Genomic DNA, 13,936 nt, shown 5'->3' with positions numbered 1-13,936 from the left:
TGATCACCCTGAAGAAAAGAGCTGAACAGTCTGGTTTGGTTTTCAGAGCGGTCGTTTCAAAATATGGGTGTGGTGTTCACCTGGGGGAGTTCTTCTGTGACGATTGGTGTGCTTATATCACCCAGTATACGTAAGTCGATTTCTACTGGCTACACATCTAGGATTGTGTCTTAATGTCACTGGCACTTTGCCATCAAAACATTCAAGGAAATTCTCACATTGATGAAGATTTGTGGACTTAAATATCAGATCCTTTGTAAAAATACGAATAACTGCCTATAAAAAATACTAAAGTACACTAGCAATTTATTGTATTCTGTAAAGTCTTGTCGTTACATTTAAATCTGAAACACACCTGATGGGAAGCTAAGGAGGACATCTTATCTTCAAGGCTGAAGCTTCATCACCCCTGTGGACTCTGCTGGAGCTCCAGGACACTGACTGGAGAGGCAACTGCCCGAGTTGTAAATCAAATTGTGTGTGTGTGTGTGTGGTCTCCGTATATAAGTGAAATGAGTGACTCTCTTCTAAGAAAGCAGAATAGGGACTTCAGGCACAACTTCCCCTACTTCAAAGGTGCACAGAGGAAAGAAATTGTCTGAAGAGGTCAATACTCAGGGAACACTTGTGGAGTCAAGAACACCTCTGATAAGATCTGTGACAGTAATTAACCCTCACCAGTGGTGGAAACTAATTAAGTACACTTACTCAAGCATTGTGCTCAAGTGCAACTTGAAGGTACTTAATCCTTACTTGAGGGGGTTCTCATTTTTCTTGTCACTTTATACTACTCATCCACATTGTTAAGAGGAAATATTATACTTTTTACTACATGTATTTAATAGCTGGAGTTAGGAGTTTGTTCAATTTCTCATATAAGGTTATGGTTAGGAAAAAACACAGCATCTGGTTGGGGCCATTTGTCATGTTTCAGAGTTGTTAGCAGTTATAGCTGAAGGAATGGCTGAAAATGTCTTTCACTTCTGTCCCTATAGTTTGTAACCCTCTATCACCTTTTCTAAAGGTGCTAAAACTCACATGGTTGCTATAGGCCTATCATGTAACGCATACTTCACATAGCCACTATTAACACCACAAATGAGATGCCTGTTCAGTATCGGCTTGGCGCACTTGACTATTAACTGTGGCATAGACTCATACTAATGCTGGCTTTGATAGCCCTCTAGTGACTACAGAGGTGTACCTGCCAGCTGTGATAAATAACTATAATTTACTATAATGAGACTTATTGCAGGTTGGTTGTTTCCATAAAGCCAACAGGGACATTTAATTTTTTTTAACCTTTGTCTTTAAATGAAATGCCAACACACTTTGTGGCTAATGTCGTTTTCTGTCATCCTGAGAGCTTTTTAACAACACTCCACTCACTCTCTATCTCACCTGTATGTGCATGTGGGAGTGTGTCTGGGTCTGCAGCGCCCGAGGGAGCATTTAAAACCAGTCTGACCGATTTCTCAGCTCTGCTTATGCTACGGCTCTCATATGAAACCAATTCATTGCTCCCTGGTGTCACCCACATCATGTTTAGTCGGGGTCACATGGGGAGCAGGAATGGTGCAAATAAGAAAGGGCAAGAGTCCCCACAACAACCTGATTGCGTCATGAGAAAGCTTTCCAAGACGAAGAAAAAACACACAACCACACAAAAAACAAAAGCTTAAATTCAAACCATATGGGCATTATAGGCGTAACTGATGTTGGCAGCAGCAGACACATTTATCACATCAGAATTTAATTAACGATTTTGAAATGTATGGTGTCATGCTTCAGTAAATCAGGGGCCTTTGTCTGGCTGTAATTACTGCCATGCAGGTTTGAGGGCCACAACACAGTTAAGAGCTCTAGCTGGGGAAATCAAGCAACTATATAGCCCCGTTTGTGAATCAGAAACCATTCCAGAAGATTCCTCCTTCCCTTCCTCTGAGTCAGCCAAGCATCTCTGAGTGCCATACAAGTTGGCACTGAGTCCAAATTATGCGAGATGAGAGGGATTTCCACCCACTTCCATCCTATAAATAATGATTATGGCAGTTCTCAGCGGTGATTACCATCTCACCTCGCCCCTGAATGTGCCCAATGGGTCACGATAAACATAATGAGATAATAGCAGCACTGCAGCAGCCAGATTTACTCCGACAAGAGGACTGGATAGGCGTCAGGAGGAGTGTGAATAAATTCACAAACTCTGTCAATTCAATCATCCCATAATGGCGTTGACATACAGTACTCATATGACACATAACATTTCAAGGATGTTTAAAAAATGTTAACACATGGCTATGGAAATCATTTTTATTAGAGGCTGGGAGAGGTGATAGTTTATTCCATATGTTTCACAGTTCATAAGAGCAGTGGGTGCAGCGGACCATGCCTGAGGTTATGATTTATTGTTTGAGCCACTCTCTTCCTACCCATGCCATGGTCATGGAAAGCCTATTTTTTTTAAACAAAGGCAAGTCAGTCACAAGTTGGAATGAACGCAATGAAGTGCTTTGAAAAAAAAGCCCCTGTAGCAGCATTTTTTGAACATGAGAGCTCAAGCTTTTGACATTCTCCCATAAATATTTTGTGGTCGAGAACATTTTAATTATTTTCATGTTATGTGCTTAAAATATCGCCCATCTGGATATTTAACAATTAGGTAGTTTGGGAGAACTTTAATTACTTCTGAGTGTGCTGCAACTGATCGTTAGTATCTGTATATCTCATCACAGTAATGATCTGTCTTTGGTTGTCATAAACGGAAGTCCCCTGACTAATTACAAGACAACTCCAACCATATAGAGCCAACGTCTCCATGAAAATAAAATAACACCATGTCTACTTGGCATTCAAGAGACATACACGGTATAATTAGTCTGAAAAAACTCACCCAAACATTCAAGCTGTCAAACTTTGATCACAAGTCTCCTCTAAAGTTTTGTCAAAACATTTAACTGTTCTCAGTCTAATTACGTATATTAGAAATCAGTGGCATGGAATGTGAAAGACAAATTTGAAGAAACAAAAACAAAAAATCAGAGGGTTTGCTGTTGAAAATGTTTTTCCCTGACAATATTTTCAATTAATGTCAAACATAATCTAACACAGGTTATAGGCAAGTATCTTTAAGATGTCTTAAAATAATATATTATAAGTCACACACTGACACGAGGATTATCTTTTTTTATTGCAGAAAGCTGTCCAGTCATCATAAGGGAAATACTAGGAATGAAATGAGGAATGCAGCAAATAGTCCGAACACACCTCAAGCCTTCACACTACACTCTACTGACACTGTCAGTCTTTAGTTTTCAAAAAGAGAAAACATAAATAAAAATGTCACACCAGCTCAACTTAAAGTCTGTTGTGTGTCTAAGAGCAGGAGTGACTGCTTAACACTGTACCGTTAGTAGAAATGACTGCATGTGGCTGCAGTGTGTGATGTATTACACAGTAACACAGCACTGTGCTGGTAGAGTTCTCTCGGTGAACCCATACATGAGGTACGACAACAGCTCGCAATAATACAGCACTCAGGATTGTAGCGGGGTCATCACACATTCTTGAAAGAGAGAGGGACTGGTCAACGCAGCAAAAAGGTCATTTATGTAGTTTCAACTGAAAATAAGATGAGAACATGGCACTGAAGAACACAGCGTCTCCACAGCATTACAATAAATGAATCAAGGCTATACTTCATTAAACCAACAACAGAGCAAAGATGGACCCTGTTATGTTATTTATAATATTGGACAGATGAAAGCTAAGATGGCCAGTCTCTCTTTCTGGGTGGTTAAAGGAAAAGTTTGACATTTAGTAAACATACTCAATTCCTTTTCAGACAGAGCGCGAGCAGATTGATTCCACTCTCATGTCTTATTGTGGTAAATATAAAGCTTCAGTCATTTAACCTAGCTTAGCACAAAGGCAGTCAACAGGGGGAAACTGTTTACTAGGAGGAAAGCTCTCTCTGTGCCTACCAGCACTTTAAAAACCAAACTCTTGTTTGATGATGTGCTGGACTGTTTTGTGACTGGATGCAAGGAGTCTTGACGTCACCATAAGGAGACCAGCGGAGAGTCTGCACCTGGCCAAGAAGGAGTCAGATATGCAACTCCCCTTTAAAACGTCAATGTGTCATTGACTTTGGTCTTTTTGCAGCTCAAGTGGTAATTCGGACAAAGAAAGGTTGTGGTGTTTTCTCCTGTTTCTGGTCTTTGTGCTAAACTAATCCAACAATCTACTGTTTCCAATGTATTATTTACCAGAGGAGGGGATGGAATAAGTTGATCTTCATAAATGTCAAACTCTTTCTGTAACTGATTATTTAGCGGTCTCTGTTGAATCAACCCCACTGTTCTGACATGAGCATATAAACTTGCTGAATGAGTGCAGCCAAAATCTCCTTCAGCATCTTAGGATACATTTTCTGGTAGTTAAAACACTACGGGTTAAATTCCTGAAACAGCCTTGCCCAGCAAAACAGACTTCAACTACCCTTCCCCTCCCCATATCTCAACTTTCATTTTATTTTTTACATCCCTGCCCGACATTAAATATTACTCTCACAGTACAGTCTAAATCAAATCCAATTTCAGATAAATTAACCTCTGACAAAGCCATAATACTGGTAACAGTAAAGCTGTGAGTGTAAATTGTTGGTTTTATCCATTCCACTTTTATGGTCAAATATCTCCAGTATCCAAGCCCCCACACCCTCTAACCAAAGTTGTGATAAACTACGCTCTATAAAGATGATTTAGAGTCGCAATCTTAAATCTCCGGCTGCTCTGAGAGCCAAGAGGCTTCTCCAGTTAATGACATCATATCAAAAGTGCTTCTGATTAGTTTTATCGCCCCTCCCTGAACTTTGGCATCTCAGCTGTAAAGTCACTTATCAATGAAGAGATTCTAAATCAGTCAGTTGATTATTCCAGTCTGAGGGAAGTGAAATTGTTCATTTGTTTCTGTGAACTCCATGAAAAGAAAAAAGGATTAAATCAAATCAAATCAAACCAAACCAAACCAAACCCACTCCTATGAGCAAATACTTAAGAAGAACCTTCATGGGTGAACAAGCAGAGCAGAGGACCAGCATGGAATACGTGAATGCGCTCTGTATATTACAAGGAGAAGGAAACAGGGATGAATTAGAATAGATCATGACATTCTACAGAGAGGGGGAATGACCATGAACTGGAGTGGAAGATGCAAAGAAAAAAAGGAGAGGGAATGCAAGATATAGGGGGGAAAAACAGGAAGTGCACAGTGGGGTTAACGGGGTAGAAATCTGGGAAGAGGTACAATTTATGGTTTTCCTGGTCGTCTTTCCCTCCATCTCCGTTATCACTCGCACTCGTTTTCCCGCAGGACGTTGTACATGTTGACAGTGAAGCCAGATGGCTTATCCTCCTTGCGTTTGCGCTGTCCTATCCCCTCGTCTTCATCGTCTCCATCCTCATCATCATCAGCGTCCCGGTCGTTCTCGTCCTCCGGCTCCGTGCTGGACTCCCCGTCCTCCTCGTCGTCCCTGTCCCCCGTCCCCTCCTCCACGCTCGTCCTGCCTTGAAGAGCCATAATCTCCGGCAAGTCTGGGTGATTTTCCCAATGCTCTGTAGACCCAAGAAATAATCCAAAAGGAATAAATTCATTCTGCCCAGCCACCTGCCGTTTGAACTTTTCAAAATACACTCAAAGCTTAAATGGTGATTCATGGAAGAGCCTCTTTTTTTTTTTTTTACCTTTCAGGCAGCTGTAGCCTGTGGGTCTAAGGCAGAGGCAGAATCTGCCGTCGATGGCCAATCGTATGAGACTGCTCGCTGCACGGTAAACGTCGTTGCGAGCTGCTTTCGCCGTCTTATAGCCTCTCCTCTCTGCCCATGCTAAAGAAGAGATAGAAAGAAAGGGAGCATTTTAATAAGTCTGGTGATTTTCTTTTTTACTTATAGCCAACAGATCTTATGAGAAGACCAAACTACCAACAACAATGTCTCTGTAGACAAAGCCTGATATAGCCTATTCCTCTGTACCATGGGCTCTGTGCAAATCCATGTTCCCGATTACATTGAGCATATGTAAAAGTGTTGAGTGCCACAGACTAATGTTTATGGTTTTTCCATTGTATTTGACTGGGAGAAAAAAGATTAACGCCAGCCAAAGTCTGATTGGCTTTTTACTTGTCTGGCAAATACTTGGATATCTTACAATAAAATAATCAGCCAATGTGCTGAAGTCAGTATTTTGTGGTACTAAGGCCATGGTGTACTAGGTACAGTAGAGTAAATATGATTCCCAAAATACTAAGAGCCACAAAAAGATGTTTGTTGTTACTGAGAGTTGCCTTACCCTCACACACATCCCAGGCGGTCCACTTTAGCTGTTCAGACTTTTGGATTAGGATTTCTTGCTGATGGGGATTCTCAGGCAAACTAGGGTGTTTGAGCTTCAGCACAGAGAGGAAAGGGGTTCTTTCGCACAGGTAACCAACTGAGCTGTAAGGCTCCTGCAGCTGAGACACTGGGTAGATGCCTGCAAGAATCTAGAGAAAATAAAATAAAAAGGCAAAGATTGAAGAAAATAGGATCAGTAAGAAGAGAAGTTCAACATCTTTTTTTGATGTTGAAAATGAGAAGATAGAATCTAAAAGCTCTCGGACAAGTTGAGCAGCCATCACACAAAACTACACTGGAGGCCATCAAGAGCCTTTGAAAGATAACTAATCAATAATCCATCTCCCCAGAGGTGTGCAAGTGTGCTGTTCAACCCAATTACGTTTCAACTGAGCCTAAAAAGCCAAGTAAAACCATAGTCATGTCTGCTCTCAGGCAGAGAAAACTGAACGTGTACCTGTAACTGTTTGTCGACAAGGGAGGGAAAAACCAGTCCAGGACAGTCACAGAGTTTGACTGTCGGGGCGAGGTAGTAAGTCTGGAAGTATTTGGTGTGGCCTGGGGTTCGAGACACGCTCACCACCTTCCTCCCCACCAGGCTGTTTATAACAGATGATTTACCGACATTGGGAAAGCCTGCGAAATAAAGACAACGGGTTCAAGATCAGCCTTTAATATTGATCTATAACTAGGTTCAGGTGCATCATTTATGAATATTGATACTGAAGGCTTAACTACAATATGTTCTAGAATGGAAGTATTTACTTTCTATGGACACAGAAATGTTCTGATTGTTTTGTTACAGTTATCTTCATGAAGTCAAAATACTAAAACACAGAATTAAACATAGTCCACAAAAAAAGCTACTGTTGAGAAGTTTTTTTAAAGAAAGAAACTTGTGTTTTCCTATTTGGACTCATTTTAAGACACTGTCACTGTATGTGGCTAGAGTTATAGAGAGTTATAATATACCTATGCAGCCCACTGTGAGAATTCCATCTTTGTAGAGCTCCTGGGACGGACCGCTCATCTCCATAGCGGCGTCACTTTGATGTTCCACCAGCACCGACTCTGCTCCGTCGTCCAGCTGCTCCCCACCCAGTCGCTCGGCAACCGCATCTCTTTGAATCTTCTTCTCCCAGCTGGATAGGTCAACTTTGAGAACGAGAGGAGAATCAACACAAATGTGCATATCATAAAGAGTCAAGATCGCAGTGTGGACAACTGACAGATGCTGGTGTTAGTTATCATGGCTTAATTGTGTGACTGTGCAAGATTTGAAGTGTAGTGACAAGACACCCACCTCTCCCCGCTGTGATCTCCTGACAGGCCTTCAGGAGATCTACAGGACCGCCAGCATAACTCCAGTCGGCCTTCTTCCTCATCCTCTTCTTCTGAAGCACTACAAGCCAAAAGGCAGACAGACAGACAGACAGGCAGACAGACGGTTATTCTTAATGCAATGAAAGCCAGTCACTCAAATAAATCCCATGATTGGACAGTTTATTTCAATTTCAATCTGATGTCATCTTTTATGTGTTTTATGTTGGGCTATACAAATTAAATTGATTTGTTTTACAGTATTCTTCTTATCCCACTTGTTTTTCCTACACCCTCCCATCTCCTCACATGTGCTGTAGGGCATTCCACGGTGGGAGGTGAAGCATATTATTTGCAGGTGGGGGAACTGGGAGGCCATGTAGTGTTTCCAGGCGATCACCAGCGGAGGTGGACACAGGTCGGCTTTGTTCAACACCAGGATCACGTGCTTCTGTAACTCTCCTGTGATGTAGTGGTACAGGGATGGAGGAAACTGCAGCACCTGGGTGGTTCACATGAGGACACCGCTTGTTAAAATAGGAAATATACAGTATGGCCTATTCAAGAAATAAACCACGAGATCATAGCGTTATTAAACAGGAACATGACGAGTTGTGCTGTTTTTAACACTGGAAACTCTAAATAGAAGGACATGAATTCACTTCACATAAAGTATATCAGGCTTGTTAGACGTTAGAATAAGTATGTCAGGATCTCATGTCTTATAATTAGAACCAAAAGAACTGGCTTTAATTTTAACTTGGGAGTCAAATCACAGTGACATGTCTTGAACTCAGCAATGCATGAGAGGCAGCAGCTTTGCCTGAGTGTATCAACAAGACACAACACAAGATAAGATATAATGTGACTCTTTTAGAAGGACAACAATACATGATGATTTGGGGGTCAAATGTTTCCAAATGCAAATCGAGACACATACATTTTTTGCCAAACAACGTGGGCAACATTTTGTATCTACTTCTATGTTAAGTTATAGCTGTATTTGCATCTATCCATCTGATCAATTTGACTTCTATTTGGTCTTGACTATTTCAAGAAGTTAACCAATGTGTCCTTTCATCATAACAAATAAGGTCTCCTTTCATGTGGACAAATAATATATGTGACAAAATTGCATTAAAAAAAACATAAAAAAAAACACAAATTAGAAAACGAGTCAGATGAATAAACTGACAATAGAACACCATGTCAGATATTCAGACGGATGTTGACTGTGTCTCCATCTAGTGGTCTGATCCATACTGCAGGCTATTGCCGACGAGACCAACCTACCGGGTGCCTGATGTCCACGATGAGTAGGATGACATCTGACATCTCCAACACCCTCCATAGCTGCCTCCATGTCTAAAAGAAAGTAAATGAGTGGGACGTCAGGTATGGTTTTGATATTGTATACAAAACATAGCAATGTCTTTTGAATGCACAACTTCTGTTCTTATTCAGAAAGCTTATTCTGTAAACATTTGTATTTTTTAGCAACTATACAATAAGGCTAATATTCATTATTCTGTTTAATGTAATGCTCCATCTTAAGTCCACAAAAATTATAACCAATCATACAAGCAGCTTATTCATATACATGTTATTTTTCATCACGTTGGTCCTCAGCTCCAATTAAAAAGCCATCATCTCTATAGATTACTGAGAGTCACTTATCACACCACCAGCTGTTCAAGCCAAGCTTCAGCTGTGATGTGCCTCCTGAACTCAGCCCACGCTTTGAAAATAAATGATCTGCAGGGTTTTCCATTACAAAAAAAAGCACCATCATAAAGCACCATCATTTTCACAGCATGAGAAAAACTGAGCAATATCACAGCATGTAAGATAGAGTGGTACTTTTCCCGACCAGTGCAAAATACCAGAAAATACCCAGGTACTTTATGTCATAAAATTCCCTACATGATCCAACTTTCACAATCAAAAGTTAAGGTCAATGCAGGTCCTGGAGTTATACACTTTATAACAGCCACAACAACTATGTCTTGAAGACAAGTGGCAAAGAAAGTCTGCTGAAAGGTAATCAACAGTTCACCGGACAACCTAATTAACAACCTGGATTACTTCATGCTGTAGTCTGTTGTCAAAGGGCCAATCAGGATTCAGAAAAGCTAATTTTGCACAGAAAAGTTGCTGGCAGCGTGAGATATTAAAAACTGGTTCTTACGTTGCAATAAAAATTATCCAATGGATGCAATGCTTAACCTACTGCTCTCAGCTCAACAAACAATTAATAGTTGGAGCAGAGGGTGAGAAGCAAGTGTGTTCACCAGAGCACATAAGCAAGAAGGACAAAACCTGACTCGCCAGAAAATTGGTGAGGTGAGGTCTGACCTTCATTGCGTCGCTTGATGGGAGGGTGATTTAATACAAAGAATGGAGGAGATTTGGTATCACTGAGATCAGAGACTCAAATTACCTGAACTATGGCATTAAATATACAACTTCCAAAATTGATCTGAGTAACTTTTCATTTTCAGTTATTTTAGGTTAACACAAGGTTGAAATTTAAAAAAACAAAATGAAGCTGTATCATCAAACATGGCATTTCCATGCTCCACAATGGTTTAGTTTTTCAAAAAAATGGATTTAAAAAAAATGTAAAAGAATTTTTATAAAAGACTAGTTTGTGGTCCACCACTTGCATGTTGAAGTTCAAAAAGCCCTTGAAGAGTGTATCTATAGAGTAACTCACCTCCAGGTTGTGTTCAAAGTGGCTGAGAGAGCCGGGTGGGTTTCTGGAGTGCAGGTCATCCAGATACTCTCTGTACGACTTCTCCTCTTTCCTCAGCAGGTTCTCTCGCGTCATCTCATAATTCCAGGGCGGTCGTCGTGGGAAACTAAGACCTGACAGTGAATAATCAAGTTTCAGAGTGTCAAGCAGTGACCCACTCCATTAACCTACTCTGCTCGTCTGTTTGGCTTATTTTGAGACTATCATGTGGAAAGCATAACATTTTTTATTTTATCTAAAAGCCTGAGACCTTTCTCTGAGGGGTAGATGTCAGTGATGTTAATCTCCAGTTCTTTGTCAGAGACGGGCAGCAGCACCTTCTCCATTGCCACCTTCTTCCTCTTTTCCACTTCCTCTTTACTCTCTTTCTCAAAGTGCAGTCGGAACCTGAAGAGAGGAATGCGAGGTAGAGGTCAATAAGGCAATTTTAATCATTTAAGCCAAAGGTTGGGTCACTATCAATATAATAATAAATATGATTTAAAATACTTCTAGAAGATGAACATACTTTGTCTAGTTTTAAATGTACTTCACAAACTAGTTAGTTTAGTTTAGTTTTTTATTTGTGCAAATAAACAAGATTAAAAATGGCAAGAAGATGCGCATAGACATACATAAATGCACGGGTGGGACAAAAGAAACCCCGAAGGGCTTATGAAGGATGTCCACCTGACATTAAAATACAATAAAGTAAAGAAATAAAGTAAAATAAAAAAAAGAAAAGAAAAGACAAACAAAAATAAAAGACAAACAAAAATAAAATTAAAGAGCTAAAACTACAGTCATGTTACAAAAATGAAAATACATCTAAGTACATGTAAAAAAGCAATGTAAAGATGTAACTAACAAGCAAAAAGATAATATAACATACATTCAGTTGAACACATTATCGTAAGCTTTTAAAATGAGGTACATTTTAAGATGTTTTTTGAAAGTAACTAAAGATGAGTGTTTAAGTAGAGTAACAGGAAAACTGTTCCAAATGACTGGACCTCTATCCCTAATTGAAAACTGTCCAAGATTTGTTCTGTAAAACTGATGGTGAAGGAGATCTACAGATCTGGTCTGATGACTATGGATCTGTGACCTGGTTATAAAAAAACTGTTGAAAGAAGAAGGAAGTAAATTATTGAGAAACTGGAAAATAAAAGTGCCGATCTGAAGAGTATTCACATCATATATGCTTAACAACTTCAGACTTAGAAATAACGGAGCACTATGAGCGTCCCAACTGGAGTTGGTTACAGTTCTAACACATTTTTTCTGTAACATAAAAATCGAATCTAGACTGGTTTTGTATGTGCTTGCCCATACTATATTGCCATAGGATAAAACTGAAACAATTGTTGTCCTAGTGTTAAATAAGAACATTGTCAATCCATAGTATGGTATTTTCTACAGCCAAATTAGAGAAATGTCCGACAAAATTAAGTCAGAAAAAAATACTGTGTTGAAGACGTGCCTCTTTTTCTTAATATCTACATGCTCTTCAATACTCGATGGATCACTGTATTAATCATATTATAAAAGTGAATATTAGTAATAATCCCGACGACTCACCTGTTGGGGTCATATCTACTCTCTCTGCCGAAGGGCTGCTGATTTATTCTCCTGATATCAGTGGTCTCACTGTCTGATGTGTCCGACTGTCGCTCTCCTCCTCTCTCCACACTAGCATTGCGGCTGCTCGGTCCAGAACCTGTGTCACCTGAAAGTCAGGGCCAAAGGTCAGTGCTCACGGTCAAACACAAGCACATATCATACACCAATAGGCTTTTTTGACTCCATAACTTTTCATACTCCTTATATGGGCTACTAGTATATATGAATACATAAGGGATCCTCTCAGCCAGTCATCTTTACAAGAATAAAATCGGACACTATTCACTGAAATGAAAAAGAGACACTACATTGACTCTAATGGCTTCCTACACTGACGGAGTTATTAACAGACAATGCTTTGACCTTGAATATAAAAGTTTAATACTCAAATCTAACTCGTTTTAAATTGCATCTCTCAAGATGTTTGTGTTAATGCTTAATTTTTTTTTATTTATTTTTATTATTATTCTTCCGGACAATTACACATAATACATAATTTTCTCATTGCATATTCAGACATATTACTTTGTGTTATCGTCCGTTGTGTAATGTCTTTGTGTAATGTCTAATTGACATTAGGGCTGCAACTAACGATTATTTTGATAATCGATTAATCTGTCAATTATTTTCTGGGTTAATCGATTAGTGTTTTGGTACATAAAATGTCAGAAAATGGTGAAAAATGTTGATACATTTTCCAAAGCCCATGTTGACATCCTCAAATGTATTGTTATGTCCAAAACACACAAATATTTCAGTTTACTGTCATAATAGGATTAAAGAAACCAGAAAATATTCACATTTGAGGAGCTGAAATCAGAGAATTTGGACATTTTTTATTAAAAAATTACTCAAAACGATTATCAAAATGGTTGGCGATTATTTTAATAATCGATTTGTCGATTAATCGTTGCAGCTCTAATTGACATAGCTTATTTGAACAGGCGATAGGGACTGGCCTTGATATGAAATCGCATAGGCTACTTTTCTGACATTATCAGAAACACCAAATAACACAATAAAGAACGTTCTTGAGTACCATGGGAGGAAATTGTATGAATATATAAATACCTTTTCTAAAAGTAGTACCAAATAAACAACTTGAACAGGGGCACAATCACATGCGTTAGGAATACAATTATGTCCGAAAACGTTAGCTGGTACTTTAATAAATATAAAGTATACTGTAAAGTGCTGTTTTGAAAATAATCTGTAGGTGACCTTTCACTACCCCACGCCTTTGGCACTGCTGTTTTTGCACAGTCTTGTATTGTTAAGGGATCAAAATCAACGTACATGAAAGGTTTTTAACACGTCTGTGACAAATGATCAGTCTTGTGCTCTTCTGTTTAACTACCCTCACTCGTCAAAATCTGAAGGTAAGCTATATCACAGTTCTAGTTATTACAGTTAGCTACGATGAAATATAGAGGTTCGTTTTACAGTGCTCTGATAGTCTACTTGAACATATTTCTTAACCCAACACTGCTAAAACAGACACGCGAACAGTTAGCTGCTCCACTACATTTAGCTGCGGAGCACAAACCGTTAGCTAACTGCTAACCCTAGCACGGCAAATATAGTTACCTCTCTTTCTCTCCCGTTTGACTTGTAGCTGCTTCTTCTTTTGTTTGTTGCTAAATGGCTTTTTCCGGGGCATACTTAAAAATTGTTGATTAATATAATATAGCTATGTACTGTGAATTGCTACCTACAGTTTTCTTGTTAACGTTATTTACATGCGTGAAGTTTCTCGACTCCTACACTTTTTCAGTGACGCCATATCCACTGCAGACTGCAGAGAATGGTGGACGAGACCACATTTCCCTGGTCGCAAACTGCCTGAGCTGAGTTTTGTATAATGTTG

General features: G+C 39.4%; 1 protein-coding gene across 1 annotated transcript; it reads right to left on the bottom strand.

The window, feature by feature from the left end:
- Positions 1-2,454: 2,454 nt before the first annotated feature.
- Positions 2,455-13,843, bottom strand: gnl1 (guanine nucleotide binding protein-like 1). The gene is made up of 12 exons (XM_080039161.1): positions 13,657-13,843; positions 12,028-12,175; positions 10,718-10,854; positions 10,429-10,580; positions 9,006-9,077; positions 8,022-8,214; positions 7,696-7,794; positions 7,365-7,547; positions 6,850-7,028; positions 6,349-6,541; positions 5,745-5,885; positions 2,455-5,615 (listed from the first exon to the last, which is right to left on the bottom strand). The coding sequence occupies exons 1-12, from the start codon at positions 13,727-13,729 to the stop codon at positions 5,350-5,352; spliced, it is 1,836 nt and encodes a 611-aa protein (XP_079895287.1). The 5' UTR covers positions 13,730-13,843; the 3' UTR covers positions 2,455-5,349.
- Between the last annotated feature and the right edge of the window lie 93 nt (positions 13,844-13,936).

This window comes from Ammodytes marinus (genome assembly GCF_949987685.1).
Source record: "Ammodytes marinus genome assembly, chromosome: 13".
Taxonomy (NCBI): Eukaryota; Metazoa; Chordata; class Actinopteri; order Uranoscopiformes; family Ammodytidae; genus Ammodytes; species Ammodytes marinus.
The sequence above is the reverse complement of the archived record's forward strand: the minus strand, read 5'-3'. Positions and strand labels throughout refer to the sequence as shown.